General features: G+C 41.2%; 1 protein-coding gene across 2 annotated transcripts in view; it reads left to right on the forward strand.

Moving 5' to 3' along the window:
• ptpn4a (protein tyrosine phosphatase non-receptor type 4a) overlaps positions 1-20,006 on the forward strand; it is a 76,634-nt gene that overhangs the window by 13,962 nt on the left and 42,666 nt on the right. For both annotated transcript variants that reach the window (XM_084362095.1, XM_084362096.1), the window contains exon 2: positions 15,574-15,728. In XM_084362095.1, coding sequence (XP_084218221.1) covers positions 15,591-15,728 — 138 coding nt within the window. In that variant the 5' untranslated portion in view covers positions 15,574-15,590. The remainder of the gene's footprint in view (positions 1-15,573; positions 15,729-20,006) is intronic.

Here is a 20,006-nt window from a genome sequence, read left to right on the forward strand (position 1 = left end):
CTTAAAGTTAGCATGCTAAATTGCTAAAACTTTCCATTTCCAAAGATCCAACATTTCCTCTATGGCTTATGTTTGTTAATATATGTGTACATGCAAATGTAGGCTACAGTACTTATTTGGATCATATTGGTATGAGTAATTTTATCAGGAAAAAAAGTCAAAATTATCTGATTCCAGCTTCTATCATAATAGTTAGTTGCAGTCCTGGTTTAAAGTAATAGATATAAGCCTGAAAAATTATGTCTTTATTATTATTATTTATATTTTCTGCTATATGTTGGTATCGGTGAGATACTAAATAAAATGGATAAATGTCAAACATTTCTTTGAGGATGTTTTTAATTAACTGTAATTTGCTTTACATGTTGGGCAATGGTTCACAGAGTAGAAAAAAAGTCTTGTTTTGACACAACAAATCCTCTTAGAGCTATGGAGTGTTAAATCCTCTGATTTGCTCATTACATCTGAGCCTTTTTTTTTTCACCATCAGGTGTGTGTAAATTACAGGTTTCTTTTTTTAAAATATAAAAATGTGAAATTATAGCTTATCTGCTGAAAGAAAATCCATATTGTGCTACAGCATGTTATTGTCACATGTTTGTCTATCCAAGCTGCATCAGTTGTATGAGAAAAAGGCAGTGGTTACTGTGTCAGGACTTTAACAGCGCCCTGTGTTGAGTGATTTTAGCAGAAATGAAGCCTGATGTTAGGAGATATGCATCAGCTGTTCAGGCATGCACCTTGGTATTCTGCATGAAGCAAACTGTGGCCTTGAATGGGATTAATCCAGACACAAATGTCTGCCTTAAACCTCAGGACCTGCAAAAAAAAAAGGTGACTAATTGCTGTTTCAGTACTTTTCACCGGCAGCAGCAGCAGCAGCAGCAGCAGCAGCAACCTTATTTTGTACAGCGTGGAAACATTGTACAGGCTGTGTGGTGATCGTCAGGTGGGCCCACGCTTTCCTGTTTTGGCCCTGTTTACCAACCACAATGTGTTCCACCCACCTCCATCTCTTCATCTTCACCTCTTCATACAACCAGTGGTACAGAGACGTCCCCTAACACTTCTCCCACTCACATACTTCTTGTTATATGAGCTATATAATGCATTCAAACAAGATGTTTAATCATCAACTCCACTTTTGAATCGACACTTCCTCTCGGATTGTCTGTGTTGCGGCAGGGCTAACGGCCTTTTAGCTTGCTTCGTAGGTTAGTTGTTTGTGGTAAATCTATCTTAAGTCTATTGATTTTATATTTGGGTATTTTGTAGGTCATATATCTTGAGCATTCATAGAAATGTATGCTGTCAAAATCTCCCCCCGCCTACGGCTTTAACTGCGGCTTTTGAGGGTCAATATCATGCTGCCGTCTGACATGTAAATGTTGCATAAAAAGCAACATGGTAGATTAAGTAATTTAGAGTCAAAAAGATAGCGATCATCACAAAATAACATAAAGGGAGAAGAGAAGCGTGGCACAGTGTAAACCTTTGACACAGCTTCCCTAAATTATGCATCAAGCTGAATCCCTTTCATCAGCAAAATAAAGCAGACTTTATAAGCCCACAGTATGTCCCGCACACACACACTGACCACACCAGGTACAACTCTGTAAAAAGAAAAAGAAAAAAACACGCTAAAGGCAAAAGCAGTTTCTCTCAGAAGTGAACATTTGTGCTAAAGGCACATATACATTTGATTTTCAGCAGCAGATGTGGTGCATCAGTTTGTTTGTGTGGCCTGGTCTGAACTTGGAGAGACTTCATATGGTTTGAGTGCACCTTGCTCATGTTAGAAAATACAGCATCTCCTAAGAATTCATACACTGATGCCTTTTGTTCATTTTAGAAATTTGATCTTAAACCTCCTAACCTTTTCTTGTAATTGTTTTTACATAACTGTATTTTTATTTTTACATTTTAGTTTTTAGAATTTGTCTATCTAACTATTTGTAATTTCAAAGCGGGGGGTAAAAATGCTCTTTAATTATGTAAGATCCCTAATAATTGTGTATTTTTTATAATCTGATCACGGCTGGCAGAGTGACAGTTTGCACAGGATGTTAGTCAATGAAGGCCCAACAGTCCCTTTTGAACTCACTCATAGACACCAGCCATCTAAATGTCATCAAGATTCATGCATTATTACTTGAGAAATTAAAAAAAATGGCAAAAAACACCTCACAATGTTAAAGAAAATGAAAAACAAATTCCTGGAGCCCTTTATGTGGATCTGCACCAGAAGTTAATGTGGTCTGTTCTGGGCTGAAACCCATCCTCCATCCAGGTTTTGTGAAAATCCATTGTTTTTTTTGTATAATCCTGCTGACAAACCGACCGACAGAGGTGTAAACATAACCTCCTTAGCAGAGATAATGAATGAATTAATTGTATTTTTAGTTGTGTACCACCAAAGGTAGAAACAATTGGCCCATTCTCACAGGCTTGATAGATATCGTTGGTTTACCACTCAACTTTTCCGTTGGCATTTTTGTGAAAGTTAGGGTTAGACCGTATGATGATGCCAACACCAGTGTGTGTGTGTGTGGGCATGTTTTGCATTCACACAAGTCACTGTGCATTTCTAGCCCAAGGTTGGAACCTTCTAGATGCATCCTGTCAGGGAATTAAAGCGCACTCTTTCCTCTTATCATCTTGTATATTTTTTGTCTAACGTATTCTTCTTAGTCATTCTATCTAGTCATCGTTTCAAGTTTGTTAAATGCCTACAATATAAATAGGCCTTGAGATTAAACTGTATTGTAATTTCTCCGAAGAGACCTTGAGTCATTGTTAAGCGTGAAAAATAAATCAGTCAATCTCTTCTCGGTGCCCGAGCAGTGACCTTTTCAGAGACGGTACGGCATTGATAATATGGGCACATTTTAGTAAAACCTCGATCGGCAGCAGGATGTGAGGAGCTTCCAGGAAAATGACTGTTGTATTGCCTCTAAAGGATTAGGCTGATGATAAAAGCCTTTTTCCGAGTACTCTTTCCTCAACCAGCCGCTGCCTATCTCTCATTTTAAATGTCAACCCTCGTCTAACTCTGGTTCTCAGCAAAGAGCAGGACTAGAAGACTACTTAGAAAAAAGGCTTTAGTATTGTGAGGGGAGACGGGTAATGAATGAGATGGGCTGAAATTTGATGAGATACGTTCTGATTGGTTTAGTGTTTGAGTGTCAGGGCCTGGACAGCTATAGCTTCTAAGAATAGGAATACAGGATGATCCTGAGGGTGCGGGGGATTAAGTAAATCATGCAGTCATCATAACATTATCACATGCTATCCTCTCAGCTTTTTTCAAGGAGACTCACATATTATATGACCAAAAATCATGCCTCAATATAAGTATGTTTATATGTTTACTCTTTATTGTAACAGAAAAAATCTGGAAGTTTTGTCTTCCTGACGTTTCGCACTCGACGCCACTAAAGTACCAGGCAGAACGGTGTGCAAGTTTCAAGGGTTCTTTCACTGTAAGACCTGTATGAGTGCCTCGGTGCATTCAGGCAAAAACTAGAGCTTCTTTCACATGATCCGCACCAAAGTGCTTAACGCTGTGTAATTCCATTCTTATTTTTAATTGTTTGCAGTGTTGATGCCCCGACTCAGCAACTGCTCAAGAAAATCACTGCGCCCTGATGCTCAGACTTTAAACTTTGACCTAGTTTGACGAAGACTGACTGCCTGAATGCAGCCGGTCTTGTCATGTGCCTTCAGTTTAAGTGTACAGTACAGCTTGGGTGTATGTGCAGCGTGCTTTGTTGTTTTTTACATTGTTGATTATTTTCTCTATCAATTGATTAGTTGTTTAGTCTATAAAATGTCAGAAGATGGTGAAAAATATCAATCAGTGTTTCCAAAATCCCAAGACGACATCCTTAAATGTCTTGTTTTGTCCACAACCCAAAGATACTCAGTGTCAGAGAGAAGAATAAACCAGAAAACAGTCTAATTTAAGAAGCTGGAGAATTTAGACTTTGGAACTCAAAACCACTAATTGTGTACTAAAATAGTTGATCGATTAATCATTTCAGCTCTAGTAGATACATTTTTATATAAAGCAGGTGTGTAAAGTTCTTTGTATTCAGATTTGTTTGTATGGATGCTGGATCACCAAGGTTACTGTAGTTATGCACACATGTGCACACACTCATTCGTATGAGCTTACACAACTGACATGCATAAGAGCCAAGATCAGCTCTGTCACACACATACATATATTTATGTATTTGCTTGCATGTACTATAGGTGTGTGTTGTTTTTTTCTTTACAGCGTGCGGTTTCAAGCGAGCTTCACACTCTGGTTATTGATCCTCCACACTATTAAACACATACACGCTGAGAGTCTTAGAGATCTCTTATCCAAATTAGAAACACACACTGAGCTACAGGTACAAAGATATTTGATCATATCTGATTGAAACACTTGGTGTTCTTGAGGATATTTCTTTTATTCTGTAAAATCTAAGACAATAATAGCAAAAATCAGGAGATTACCTATTCGGTTCTGAATGAAAAGATATAAAAGTGCAGACAAAAACCATGTGGACTCGATGTAGGTATTGTTTCTGTCAGGTGTAAAAGTGGCTGTAGCCCTCATGCCTGTAGCTACGTTTTCTAGCCTAGCAGCATAACTGCATAGCAGCAGGGGGTGTGTGTGCGTGGTGCAGAACACCTGGCCTCCCTGCTGGTGGGGCAGGAATGTGCAGGGTTGAGGTGGATGCGGGTGGAAATTTGCAGCGTGCTCAGAACACGACCCCTGCTAACATTTAAAGGTGCCAGCGTCAGCAGAAAAGGAAAAATCAGGGGAATGTGCTGCTTTAATCAAACCTGCATCTCTGTTTCTCTGCTTTCTGTTTTTCTGTGTGTCTGTGTGCATGTATGTGTGTGTCCATGTTACTGTAGAGAAGAGGGCCTCTTGTTATATAAATGAGGCAACACCGTCCCACCCCTCTCGTGTTTCCACATTTTTTTTGTTTGAAATTCCTTTAATTTTGTGCCACTACATAGCAGTGGTGGTAGATAACGACTGTATCTTTAAAAAAAAAAAAAATCACTGTCCACTCTGACAAGTTTAAATATTATTTTAATATTCTGCTTTAGTTCAGGGAAAGTCGACTTTTTGTGTATAGCTTTTTTTTTTTTTCGGGGATCCCTTGAGCCTGCTGCAAAACCGATCACAATCTGGTTTATTGTCAGACACATCTGTGGTTATGAAACAGTTGCCACATGAAATGAACATGAGTTGGATTTATATTTCCACTATTTAATATGTCTTAATGTCTTTACGTCGGACCAGTTAGTTGTTAGTTGCAGTGTTTGCTGAGAACAGGAAACTTAAGATGTGGCTTTTCCTGCACTGCTGCTAGCCAGTCAGCCACCACGGTGACATCTGTGCTATATGTAAATTAAAACATCAAGTGAACTCAACATCTCCCAAGGTGTGTTAACTGTGGTTTTTCTGACAGCAGCTATGATCATAATGCTGCTGACGTAATCAAACCGAGGTGTTTACCTAAAGGTTTCCGTTGTTGGAATGATTTCTTCGTGTGAATCTTGAGACTGAAATGAGCGACATGAGTGGAGATATCATGTATTAAAAGGCACGCAACAGGGTCATCAGAAATGTCAAGAATTATTTGAAGCTTTTATTGTCATGTAAGTTGGATGTGGTTGTCTTGAGGTTGAGTAGCAGCATAAAAAACAGACTATGATTGGGTAAACATAAGTCACAGTTTGGTTAATACTGTGGTTTAGGAGTCACAGTTAGGTATGAGTTCAGTAGCAGCTAAAGACAAACAAACAAAGGCATACGGATATGATTCACTCAATAAAATGTTGGAACAAGACATACACACATGTCATATCCATAACTCCAGGCAGTCATCTTGTTCTGATGGCAGCAATTGAGCATGAGAGCTAGTGGCTACCAAGCCTCCAGAAATTGCGCCAGACTTTGAAGCCAGTTTTCTTGGTGGCCTAACAAAATAATTACATTGTCATGTTTTGCACTGTGGCCCAAAAAGACTTTTTCCTATAAGCTAACATTGTGAACAAAGTGTCTGTATAACTCAGACACAATACATTTTTTTGAGCATCACAACCCCCGCAAAAATGACTTGGTTTTACTATCATAATTTGATCCAATACAATTTGGAGAATCTGGAAGAGCTGCACGATTAAATAATGTTATCCCCATTCAAGTTAGCCCGGTGCTAAACCGGATGTTAGCTGGCTAGTTCGGCGGAAGTCTCTAGTGCGCACCCTCTGTGGGCCGCACAACACGGTACTTGGAGAGCCTAGTATTTTTGAGGTAATGCACAAGAAATGAGAGAAACACTGGATTAGAGGAATGTACCTCTAGTGGTGGAGTGTAGCTGTCTCTCCTGCAACATGCTGACCTGTGTGCATTGTAACGTCTTTCTGTGCAGTGGAAAATAGTTGGAAAAGAGTGATATAACTGTTGCCTCTCATTTGGAATATCTAGTAATAAGACTCTTACATTACTGCCACAAAAACACATAGCAAACATTGTTTTGCAACTTTTTTTTCTTCTAACATGGACGAAAAAAGATTCTGCTTTTAAATAACTGTAGAAAGACTCACTATACAAAGTGAAGTGTTTGATGCAGGAGACGTATCCCTGTGCATTTGCCCTCCTGTGCGACGGGAAATGCATGTTAGCGGGGTCAACAGGGAACGAGAACCTTGAGGGGGCAAGATGAAAAGGGCAAACTAGCTAACGAGCAGGTGTAAAGGAGAACAGGTGCAGGAGGACGTATAGAAGCTCAGATTGGATCGGAGAAGAGAAGAACATTAAAGGAGAGAGAGGTGGAGAGGTGAACGTTGATTGGCTGATATATGAGGATAATATGATGGTCAGGTGAGAGGACATGTGAGATACATCAAGAGGCGATGGGTGCAGTGCCGACCAGGAAGAGCTCCTGCTGAAAATGCCCGTCACTCTCCATTATGTGCGTCTTTGATTCAGTAGGAATCTCTGTGACAGGTGTGGGGTTTTATGAATGGCTCTGTGTGTGTTTGTGTGTGTGTAAGTAAATGGCTGCTCCCTGGCACTGATCACTATAATTTGCATAATGGACTCACAGGCCATACTGACAGTTAAAGACCGAGAGGAGAGGAGAGGAGAGAGAAAAAACATGGAGGAGAGGAAATGCGTTTCAAGGAAAGTCTCTCGTGTTGCTGTCCAGTCATCATCAGATCTGATTCTGGTTTTAAATCCACTCATTTCAGAAAATTAACGTGCGCTGGTGGGGTTGGGAGATTGTACTGAACTGTTACTGAGGCAGCTTTTCTTTAACATCTCTGGTTGTGTCCACCTTTTTCACAACAGACATTTTGCCTTGTCAAACACGGGAGCAACTATTAATATTAATATAACTAATTTCTGAGTTGTGCCCCCCCCCATAAGTCAATCGTAGCAGCCGAGCTGGGGAAGATATCAGCCAATCGTGTTGTTGCACTGATGGGAGCGCACGGTTGAGATTCACGACTGTTTCAACTGATTTGGTGCCAGACTTCTAATAAGCATGAAAGAAGAGGATATCACGCTAATGCACAGGATTACCAAGATGGATGAGGTTATTCAAAGATTAGACATTAAACTCACATTTGTTCAAGTGCCCTGGTGAGATGACCTAATTGTGTCACGTCACTACACTCTCTATTGAGCCGTAAAATAAGTTGGTGTTGTGAAACCATGTGCGTGCAGATCAGAAGTATGACGTGTGAGGAAAAAAGGTTGTTTTAAACCTAAATGTTTAAGCAGTTTTTATCAGATGTGACGATTCTACACATGCAGTTTTTATGTCTCAGTGAAACAAAGTTCTGGCTCTCTCCCCATTTATTTAGATAGTGGCCTGGTCTTGTTAGCCCAAAAAAACACTACCAGTAGGTGTTACCAAGATGGCTGCTGAGTGGCAAGACCTGCCTATAAGGACTTAAATAGTACATACTGTTATAGATTGTATCCTTATTGCTTTTGTCTAAATCCTTTTTTAGCTCACTCACCTAGTTTGACCCTAGTGGCCGCCGGCCGTTGGATAATGTTAAGTGTGGTATATTTTACTTGCACGGGCGTTTGGCCTCTATGAAAACCACAGGAAACCTTGTGGTTCAGCTCTGTTGAAGAGCTGTTCAAGCTGCAGCTCTTAAGATTTAATGGAAATTGTTAAGGTTGTCATCCGATGATAGATGGCGGATGTTACTGCTTAATTGAAAATGGCTAAATGCAGATTTGGCGTTTGAAGGAAACGTTAACAGACAGGAGAGACAATGATGAAATCCAAAACGCATGAATATAACTCTCGTCCCTTTTTAGATTGGTGATTTTATCCCCTCAAGAGGAAGTGACTTACAAATAAAAAGCATTCGATTTAATTTCAGTTTGACTTGAAAGCTGCAGTTGGTAAAATACAGCTCATTACCAAAATCTACTTCAAGCTGTGGTTTGTGACTTCTTCTTTCACAACTCTAAATAAAAGTACAAGTCTTTATTAAGTTGAAATCCAAAATAATAGGCTTTAAGCAGCTGAGAACTGGATTGGCTTGTCTAATGTTTCCCATCAATGAAGTCAGACGGGCTGACTCAGGCCTTTTCTGAAGAAGCTTATTCCATGAGGGCTCAGTGAAGTTCAAGCAGAGGTTTGCAGACGTTTGCAACTCTGCATATCCAAACTGTGATGAATCTGAGACAAACTGACCAACCTGACTGGACTTTCTCCTCGCAGGATAATCAGCACGATTGACTTATTTACATTTTTTAAAATTGGACCGCAGTTTGCAAACTTGAACCGAGAAAGTTGACAGTTGCTTGGCTTTTCATTGAAGCCAAACTATAGATGAAAAACAAAAGGTTTTCCCAATTCATGTTTTGCATGAATGTTTACAATGACGCCTAAATAAACAGACCGTTAGACAGCCTAAACTCGCACACATGCTGTGATACTGGCTCGCAGTTGTCCATTTCGTGGCATATACATTCTATACAGTGTCAGTTTCACACTGTTAGAAGTGGTTGAACAAGTTGGCAGGTTGTTCTGCTGCTTCTTACCCACATCCTTTTTTACTTTGTCAGGCTGTGGGGTGGTGTCCTTTTTATGCATGTGCTGGTTTGGCAGCAGACCAACACAACAGAGATGATTTTCTTAATAATTCGGATAAAAATCGACAAATTTCTTCTCTTCTCTTCTCTTCTCTTCTCTTCTGCACTGTATGGCTTTGCCATCAGCCTGGGCCACATATGGCTATCCCTAAAGCAGGTCAGAGGTCATTCGCTGCCCACATTCCTTAAGCTGCAACTTCCCTTGGCCCCCCCTCCTCCCCCACATGAAGCATTTTAAATGCTTTGTTTGAATCTGTCAATTACACACACACAGACACGAAACAGCACTCTTCCTGCTGCTGTCGTTGCCCTACATAAAATAAGTAGAATTAAAGGGATCACGGGGGTTGTGGGATGTGGAGGGGGTGGAGGATGGTAGGTGGAGGAAAAAAAAGTGTGCAACATTAAAAACACTGGGAGGGAAGGGGTGGTTAAAACTGAGCGAAGGTCAGTGAGGTCGGTGATAGGCCTTGTTTTCACGATGTTCAGCCCAAGGACATGCATTATTTTACGGATGGATAGAAACACCACTGTTTCTGTTTTTATATACGCATGGCGCATTATTGAGGCAAAAACAGGGTCCACAATGAATGGCAGCCAATAAGTGAGAAGCTTGGCATGCCAGGTGTGAAGCCAGTTTTCTGAAATATTTTGTTAAAAGACACAGGCTTGTGATACTCGCTTTGTTTTCACAGTAAAAATATGTCAGTTAATACCCCATGTTTGAATTATAAAGTGTTTACATGTCTTTAAAAAACATGACTGCTAACAAGCGGCTAAATGAGACTGCAGAGGTTGTCAGGGACATTAAACGTCATCATCCCCGAGGAGTATTCCAGAAAGAGTAGTTTAGCAAGAACTTCAGAGATCACGGACTTTCCCATAAGAAAGAATGAGCCTCCGGTTGACTCAGAGCTCTGTGGAAACGAGATGTTGGCGTCTATACAGGATCAGGTGGAAAGAGGATGGGTGACTGTGCCGTTGGGATGCAAAGGAAAGAAAGAGCTGGAACGGGTTAAGAATAAATTGAGGCCTTGCTAACTTAATACCAAGCACACTGTTTTGTTTTTCACGAATGACGACAGAGAAACTAGTCCTGACACGTCTGAGTCTGTGCATGTTTAATTTCTCTGCTCTTATTTCAATGTCGCACGCAGAAAGAGAGTAAAGATATACGAGGGCTTTAAAGTTGTGTTTTATTTTTATTTCATCCATTATGAAAACTCTCAGCAGTCACAGGCTGTCTGCACAAACACACACACACACACACCCTCACTGGCACACATCTGTAATTGACCACCTGTTTGTCTGTGGCCTAGTTTACGCATTGTGAAACACGGTGCAATGTGCAGTTCCTTTGGGATTCCTAACTGCAAGCCTCTTATTTCAATTGTTCCAGAGCAGCACAAAGGGACAGAAAAAAACATACGTAGCGCATCTTTTTCAGTTTCTTTTGAAGAAATTAGGGGTATAAATAGAAATGCGCGGGGCAAATGAAGTTCAGTAGTCGTCCCATATTCCAGCTGGGAAAGGACGTTGATTGTTGTGTAACTTTCTTCCTTTTGAAGACTTTTTGTTCTGTTGGTATAAATAAGAAATATGAGGGGAATCATAGTTCAGTAGGTAATGTTCTTTTTATTGTCGCACTTCTGTGTGTGTATTCTGATTCAGTCAACACAACAACTGTGCACAACCTGATTTTTGGTGTTAGTAACATTTGTATGTATGTGCATGTTGGGGGGGTGTGTGTCATATGTGTTTATATGAAGGGCGTGTATTCCTGTGTACAGACAGGAAGGCTCCAGGACCGTCTGTGTTTGCAATAAGCTGAGCAAGCCCACCACCGAGGGAAGCTTTAGGGTCAAGACACACACACACACACACACACACACACACACACACACACACACACACTCCTGCCTGTTTGTAAGCTCTGCTGACTGCAGGAAGCAATAATGTTAGCGTGCTTCCGGAGATCCGGAGGCTTCTCTCAGGGGAGTGTGGCTGCCCTGTCCAGCTCAGCAGAGCAAAGCTGAAAACACGACAGAGCAGAAAATTATAGGACATTGAAAAATGGAATAAAGTAGAATAGAAAATGGTCCAATAGAACAGGATAGTGAACAACACAGTGGAGCAGGACAACAAAATGTGGCAAAGCAGAAGACGACAAACCTGAGTATAAATGAGAAAACAAATGGCATTGGGATGCAGATGGGTAGAGTAGATACATTACACTGTATAGCTGAACAAAGCAAAGTGAAAACTACAGTGATTGGTGTAAAAATTAATAGAATAATTCGAGTTTTGCTTAACAACAAGCCCAGGCTAGTTGTTTTCTTGAGATCACGAGTTACTTCACGAGATAACTGTTGTTATCCATAGAGATAATTTTTGTTGAGCTCTTCAGAAAACGCACTTTGTTTTCCCAGAGATCACAACACAAGTAATTTGAGATCATAACAAAGCAATGACAACAGATGGATGACTTGAACTCTCATGCAGGCAGGTAAGCCTTTTTCTGCATTTGTAGCAATTTCGACCTTCATCGGGCCTTAATTGAAGAGAACGGCGATACTAAATCTTGTTATCTCAGGAAAACAACACTTGTTATTCCGTCAAAATGACATAAATAACTTGTGATCTCAGGAAAATGAAACCTTGATAACATCTCCGTGACAATATTTGGGAGCTGAACATTCAGAAAATACCTGGGATTTTAACATTTTTTTATTTGAGATTATTTAAAGTGACATACAGAGGTGTTATTTTGGTGGAGAAATGTGACAAAACAGTCACACATTACAGAGATGATCCACTACCTCAGTCCGTGGTCTTTAAATTATCTTCAGCTTGATGGCAGAAAAATGTTAGGACAGGAAGAGAGCAGGGAGGCCGAGCCGGCCTGTGGAGAGAGTCTGTGTGTCAGACCTCATCAGCTGTGTGTCCCGTTGCTCTTCCACAGTGTGAGGCAGTGATAGGAGAGAGAGTGTCCTTCCTTCCTTCATTCCCTCCCTCCCTCCTTCCTTCCTTCCCTCCTTCCTTCCTTCCTTCCTTCCCTCTGCACGGCTTCATCTCTGCATTCCTCTCTACTCATCTCATCTGGTTCGTTCGCTCTGTTTCCCAAGCTGGCAGTGCTGCGGCTGCCGTCGGTGTGCATGTTGGCTTGTGCGCTTGCATGCATTTGTGACTGTGTGACTGCCTGTGCTTATGCATGTGTGCCATATTGCGTGTGTGTGTGGTTGTTCTGCTGGCTGTTAGATATATTGATCTCACCAAGTTGACCCACAGTATGACCAGCGTCACGCCTGGTTGGATGTTACCTGTCAGCTCTCCTCCTCTGGTTCCTACACTTTCTGTAATGTAGCTCCACACCCCTGGTTTGGGTTTCCCCCAGGCAGCTGTTAGTGTAGGTGGTAAGCACCGTCACCTGCAGAGCTGAACCACATGGACACTGACGCATCTCATGTAGTGATTAGTTGAGTTATTAAATGACGACATAAACAATTCTCTAACCCATCGTAGATGCTGCGTGATGTGGCGCCTCCGGTCTTTTCCTGCGTAGGCTAATGCTGTTTTTCACAACAGTGTCAGGATTTCTTCTGACATTAGTGGGGGAGGCAGTGCGTCACTTCTGTAATACACTGCAAAAAAAACAATGCAGACTTTCCAGTAAAAAACAAAATTGTAGTCTCTAAGCCCAACCTGAGCTAACCCTGTTGACATCATTAGGGGTTATTACATGCAGGGATACTGTTTTCTTTGGGTAAGAAGTATCCCCTTAGTTATAAAACAAATCTTCACGTGTAACACCAGTTGTGTGCTCCTTTTAAAAATGTTAGGGATGCACATTAGTGTCGGGTTAGGGTGAATTGGCCAAAACAAGTTGGACAATGTCAGCATACCTGTTATTGGAGAAAAAAAAACATTATCGTACTTCCTTAAAATATATGTCATTTGTTTTCTGGACTTTTACTCCTCTGAATGGGTCTCACCAATATGATGGCACATTAAGCTTCTTTCCATTAATGTTCTCACGGACTTCAGGGTGTCATGTCAAAAAATGGACACGTATTCCTGACTTCTGGTTGAAACCCGTGTCACTGTTGACTTTGCGGTTGATTACAACAAAATATTTTATTTCCTTGTTGATGCATTAATGTGAAGTGGAGACACAGATGGTATCGCAGTAAAACACGAAAATGTTAGAAATGGCTAGAAATGAAATGAAAAATACGTAAGAATTATGAATTTGAATCTCTCATATTGTCATATGACCTTTCCTCTTTCTAACTCTGTACTGTTCCTGTACTTTCTGCACTTGAGAGTTCCCCTTCATATTGTTATTTATGATAGTAATGTCTTAAAATGCAGTCACAGAAAGTATGAAATAATTATATACGGTGCATACTAAAACCACCTGTTAAAGACGTAATAATCTCAAGTTTTTGTGTGTAGCTTGAACCTCCGGAGGTCAGAAGGCTCACTGCTGTGTTTTATGTACGTGTGTGTACGTACACATTGTGCACACCATCTGCCAGTGGTCATGGGAGGTTTGTGCTGATGTGTAGTGACAAGCAGTTCAGACACGCAGAGGTCCCTCCATATATACTATATACACACACAAATACGCTCACACAGAGCCATCGTTGCAAATACAGCAGCCCTTGATGACGGGGCCATGACCCATGCAGGGTTATTATGTCTCCTGTCAAGACAAATCACAGAGGAATGAAACAAGCAGGAGGCGGACGGGAAGGGCACAGATCCCACTGCAAAGGCATATGTTCCCCAACAAAATAGAGGAAAATGAAAAAAATGTCTGCAGCTACACAAAAATAGGAAGAGATTGCATGTGAGGCGTACAGAAGGAGCTTTGGGGGCTTGGCTGAGCGATATAACTATCGTTATTGTGATACGAGACTATACTGTATATCATCGTGATGTGGCATAAGTGTTTGCGTCGTTAATTGTTTTCTTTTTCAGTTTTAAAGGCTGCTTTACGGGACTGCTCTACTTGTTCTGATACTTGCCTTTACTCAGTCATTGTTCAAGAGTTTATTCCTCATTATTCATTGTTATAGTGCACAGTATGAGAGGCCATTTTTTATCTGGAAACTTGGATTCAATGTTATTTGTCATTTTTACAAAACTGCTTACAGTCAGTTTAGGCCTCTTGGTGCTACATAGGAAAGAACAATACAAAACAAAAACAAACTTGGAGTATTGAGGGATGAGCTACCGTTACTAAACAATACATTTTTAAAAAAAAATAAATTTCATTAAATCTGTTTTAACAAAAGATTACGTTACACTTACAGGTGGTGAGCCCCGTCTCTTGGCCTAACCTAGTGAGACAGCTGCATACTTATTGGCTCACTGCCGAGACAGTTTGGTTGGTGCCATAAAAGTATCAAAGGGCGATACCCAGCCTATTGAGCAGTCTCAAAGCCTCGGTAAAGAAGCTGCTCTGTAGTCTGGTGGTACGGCAGTGGATACTTCAGCAGGGTGAACAACCTGTGGCTGGGGTGGGTGTTGTCTTTTTAATGTCCTTTGGGCTCTGTGCCGACGGATGCTCTGTAGACGGGTACCAATGATCTGGGCGGTTTTAATCACCAGCTGTAGAGCCTTCCTGTCCTGGGCCGTGCACTAACCATACCAGTTTGTGATGTTTCCAGTCAGGATGCTTTCTATTGCTCCTCTGTAAAAGTTGACAAGAATTTGGCACTGATATTTAGCCTTCTTCACATGCGAGCAGTTTGCAGTCAGCAAAGACAAGGAGAGCAGTCAGATGTGGCCTCGGTAATAACGGGCTTTGGTTTGTTCTAAATGGAGCAGCTTCCTATTGAATTATTGTTCTTTATTCCCACCGATGAGCAGACAGCGCTCCCTCTGCCACGGTTTGGTTGTTCAGTGTTAAATGATGGCAGGACAATTAAGTGAGCCACTCAAGCTGAGGCATGTTGATGAAGAAACTATCAAATTCAAAATATTGATCAGTTCTGAAAAAGGACTCGATATCCTGGTTGTTTTCTCATTTTATTTCACTTTACAGTAGCTTGTGAGTGTTTCGGTGCTGGCCTGCTGTATAGTTTCCACTCTCCTGGTGGGGAACGTGCAGCTTGCCTTCTCATTGACATTCTTTTCTTATGAAGCAGTCACTCTTTGCCGCTTCGCCCTGCTTGTACAGGCTTGCCTCACTGTGTGGCTGCCTCACTGAGTACATCATGTCGTGCTGTACATTGGCTTACTGTTTTCTTTGTTAAGGCACTGAATGTTTTCTTACTTTAAGACACCTGAAAAGTCATATAGTATGTGTAGATTACACCCATGGAGATAATGATGCCGTTTCTTTTTCTGCCCCGCTCTGTTTGATGTTTCGCCTCCTGTTTCTCTCACTAATCATTTTCTCCTCTCTGCTGTGTGTTGGCTTCTCGTTTTAGACCCTGGTAGGAGCGTGATGAGCGCGCGCTTCCGCTTGCCTGCTGGCAGATCCTACAATGTCCGGGCGACGGAGCTGGAGCGAGACAGGCAGCACACACAGGTTGTGTGCAACGTACTGCTGCTGGACAACACTGTCCAGGCGTTCAAAGTCAGCGTAAGTACCACTCTTCCTGCTTAATGAGTGTCTTTCTTTAAGTTTTAATGAACCGAAGTAGAAAAGACAAAAGCTTTGATGTCTATAGAACTTTGATCTTCTTGTTGTGCCTTCTGATGTAGTCCACAGTCGTGAAATTACACATTACAATATTTTTCAAAACAGAACAACAGAGGTTTTCAAACCGTGTGGTGGGCCTCCCAAGGGGGGCACGGGAGAGTCGAAGAGGGTGAGCAGAGGGGGTTATAACTCTGAACACACCGTCACATAGCACATATTTTTAGATTCAATGTAACTGACACTATCCCTGATGTCCATCACGAATAACTCTTGGAGTAAAGATGCGCCTTATAACTCCATAACTTGCTACAACATATACACTGATTTATATCTGTGATTGGCCAATATCGCCCGATAATATTGACCAACTAATATATCAGTTGGGCTCTAGTGTTTGCCCTATGAGGAGGTTTGTTTGGGTGGAATATATCCTCCATCCTTACGAACTTACCAATTTAATGTTATCACTGGTTAATTGGTTCAAATTGAACAATATATGGATGTTTCTTTAAGCCATGTAGTGAAGAGCAAATCAGTGAGCCCTCAAATAATCATATATTAACCCAAGCAAATCCCCAAAATAGAAACGCCAGTACCGTGCCTCCTCCTCCCTCCCTCCACTTCTCCCATTACTGTAAATTTCCCCTCAAGCCCACCTCAAATTAACTTGAGAGTTGGTGGGGGAAAAGCCTCCGTGTGTCTCTACATGTCTGCAGACATTTAAAAAGCATCCCACATCTGTTAGATTCTGATGAAGCTAAAAGGTTAAATATCTTTTCACTCACTGGCTTCTATATTCTCTCTCACAAGCCCAGAGGTTTGAGATTAGCGTTTGATCTGTCAGTCTTTATCTTATTTTACAAGCAGTCACACGCAGTCACACCTTGAGGGGGAGAAAACGTGTGTGTGACAAGTTGCCTTGTGACTGACATTACAGTCGTCTGTCACATTATGTGACAACACACTTCCTTTTATCTCTCTCTCTCTTTTTTTGTGTCTGTCTTCATGTCTCTCTGTGTCAGCGAGTGTTTGATCAGAGTTATGACAGCGTGAGGAGGGAAATTCCCTTTGTGATTCAGAAAATACAATTCCTCTAATAACATCCCCTCTGACAAATCACATCCTGTCTGCGCTGAAGTGTGTGCGTCTTTGAGTGCAGCTCATGCATGCGAGCTTGACTACATGTCCATGCATGCATGTACTATATCTAGAGAAATACAGAAAATATCATTGTGAAAGAGAAAAAACGTGTTTGATTTTGTTTTTTGTTTACAAACTAGCTTGTAGCTGGTTTGTCTTTAACTTCCCGACACTCTTTTTGTTCTGTTCCTTCTACGGTTACGTCCAAGAGGACTTGAGATATACAAAGAAAGAATTTTTGAACATAAATTTTTTAATTATTCAAAATTGATTAATTTTGATTTTTTCCAAAAGAAAATGACAACAACTCAGGATAGTAGGTCCTGGCAACCACGCAAAGCATTCACTTCGTCATCACAGCACTTATCGTCAGCCCAAACTGCACTTAATTCCAAGGAGCTTCAGTGTTTTCTTCCTCTTTCTCACCTTTATGGTACCTCAACTTCTCTGAAGTCACAACATCAGATATCAGGGATTTCCATTTTTGAACAGAGGAGGAATCATCCCAAGCCACTGAGTCATTATTGCCCTTCTAGCCAACATTAACAGAAATTAATAATATAGTGTAGTATAGTATAAAAATGGGCTGGGAGCAGTTGCTGCTCTAGCACCGTACTTATTACTCTTTTCATATCGCCTATGGAGGAATTTCTGCATTTGGAAACCCATCGGCTATTGTGCAAAAAGCACTGAAAGCATCCGACGCTCATGTTTTGAAGTCCACGTTTTGTTTTAAGTAACCGGACGAGCATCAAAAAGCATTATGAGGCGTGCCAAAGTGCCTCCACGCCTGTACTCCAACCTTGTTTCGAAGTTGAAACAAGGAAGGACCCAGTGACCAGAGCTGGATATGGAGAGAATAGCAGCTGTGCCCTGTGAGGACGCACTGCTGTGAAAGCTTTCATCAGTGATGACCAAATTCAGCTATTGTGAAAGCTTATCCCAGTTCTGTAATACTGTGGTCAGTGTAATAATTTCCTGTCGTGAGTGTGAGGAGGTAGGAGGAGAGGAGGCTGTCAGAGTGATGCAAAGAAAGTTGGAGAGTTTTTGTTTTGGGTTTGACACGCTGCATGTGTCACTAGAGGAATATACTATGTATAAATAGCCACATTTTCAAAGATAATGCTGATTATATGCCATTGGCATTAAAATCTTATACCTGCTGTGTGTCATAGGAGCATGAAATGACGTGTTTCAATTGCGGTGCGTCAGTTATCACTGTCAGCGTGTGTGGGCCTGAAGCCTCTGTGGGCAAAGGTCAATGTTGCAGGGTTTCTGGAGTAGCCAGCAGATATCGCGATATGGAATCGGGGGCTTTTTTCTAAGATGGCAAAGGCATGGTCCGCCCTTATTGGATTTTCAGCTTTACCTAAATTTGATCTAACCCTAACCTAGCAAACCACACGAATGAAGGCAATGAGTGTTAGCCAGTCAGAGGCAGAGTGAGGTGTGTGGGTAACACTTATTATAATAACCATCATTAATAAATGGTAAATTTATAGTTGAATAAACTTTAGCTAATGGTTATTTCATTGTCAACAAGCATTTTTATGCTATAGAAACCATTTATTAGTCGTTTATCAACCTTGACAACTGCTTCATCAAAATCTTATGTGTATCATTTTACCCATAATCCTGTCTCTTTCTTTACATCTCTTCCTGCACATTTGCCTCCCTCTCACCCTCTCCGCTTCCTGCTGCAGACTCCCCCCTCCCCGCCTCTCGCTGAATGAATGACTCGGGCTCTGTCAGTCTCTCTGTCAGTGTCATTGATCAGACCCCTGCAGCAGCAGTAACTTCCTGGAAAGACAAGCCATCCTCAGAGCAACAATACTCCTATTGATCCTCTCCCTGGCCGACTGGCCTTGATTCTAGCCGAGAGTGAAAATCCAGAAGCAGCCACTTATTGTCATGGGAACCAGGGTGCTTGTGGTGCGGGTAGTGGGGGTAGGGGGGTGGGTGGGGACATGAGGGCTGGTATTGATGATCTTATAGATGGGAAGTCTTTGGCTGAAACTATACCAGTATAAAGCAGAATGTGGTGTAGCTTGAAAGCTTGATAGATGACAGGAAATTAAAAAAGCCCAGCCCACTGGTGACCCACCTCTTTATAAATACAAAAACAGGGTCAGAAGCAGGATTCATTCAGAGTGAAGTGACAAGCAGCTTAACCATAGTAACCACTACACACCACATAAACATTCAGCTGTCTGCAAGAGCTATTGGTAATCAAGTAGCACTTAATGAGCGAGTAAGAGCAGCAAGAGGCAAAGGATAAATAATCCTGCCAAACAGCTATAATTTACTGCTGAATGAGACTTCTGATTGATATATTTGAAATGAAACCCATGTGCTTTCCCTAAACGAGTGCTTTGAATGGCCTTAAGATAACCATAAATATCTTAATCATGCTTCAAGAGGAAATCATAGAGAAAACAGAGAGACTTTGCCAATTTCTCAACCAGCTCTGTTTCATTACAGTGTGGGTAGTGTAAATCACAAGTTTAATCATCAAGATATGATATTACATCTACTTTGGACAACAAAACAATATTTGCTGATACCATATCTGCCACAATACAATTCTGATTTGATAAAATTCAGGGGCCTGCGATCGATATTAGAACAAAGCTTATCCCCATTTAACACACAACCAGTTGTAAATAAATAACTGATGAAGTGAAGTTGAGTATACTTTAAACTGACTCCTCTAACATGCATAAAACATGGCTTAACATTTGGCCCAAGATTCAGCGAAGCATTTGGCATTGCTTGAATTAGCTTTGCAGCTAGCAGACTTTTCTTCTCCTCATATCTTCCGAAATTACATGCACCATTAAGAGTTGTTCTTAGTCACCCTTGGTTTAAGTCGCTGCATCTCCCGACAGACCCGAAACAGTGACGTAGACGTGCCATGGAAATAAAAAACGAATAGGCATATCTTAAAGGTGATGATATGGATCGATGTTTTCACTTTGAATCACTCCACCCTAACCTTCTTTGGTATGATATTTTGATGAATATTTTGATTGCTATGACTGGATGAACAAACATAATTTGCCTACGCCATCCTAGGGA

Source organism: Pagrus pagrus (genome assembly GCF_965226575.1).
Source record: "Pagrus pagrus genome assembly, chromosome: 9".
In the NCBI taxonomy this organism is placed as follows: Eukaryota; Metazoa; Chordata; class Actinopteri; order Spariformes; family Sparidae; genus Pagrus; species Pagrus pagrus.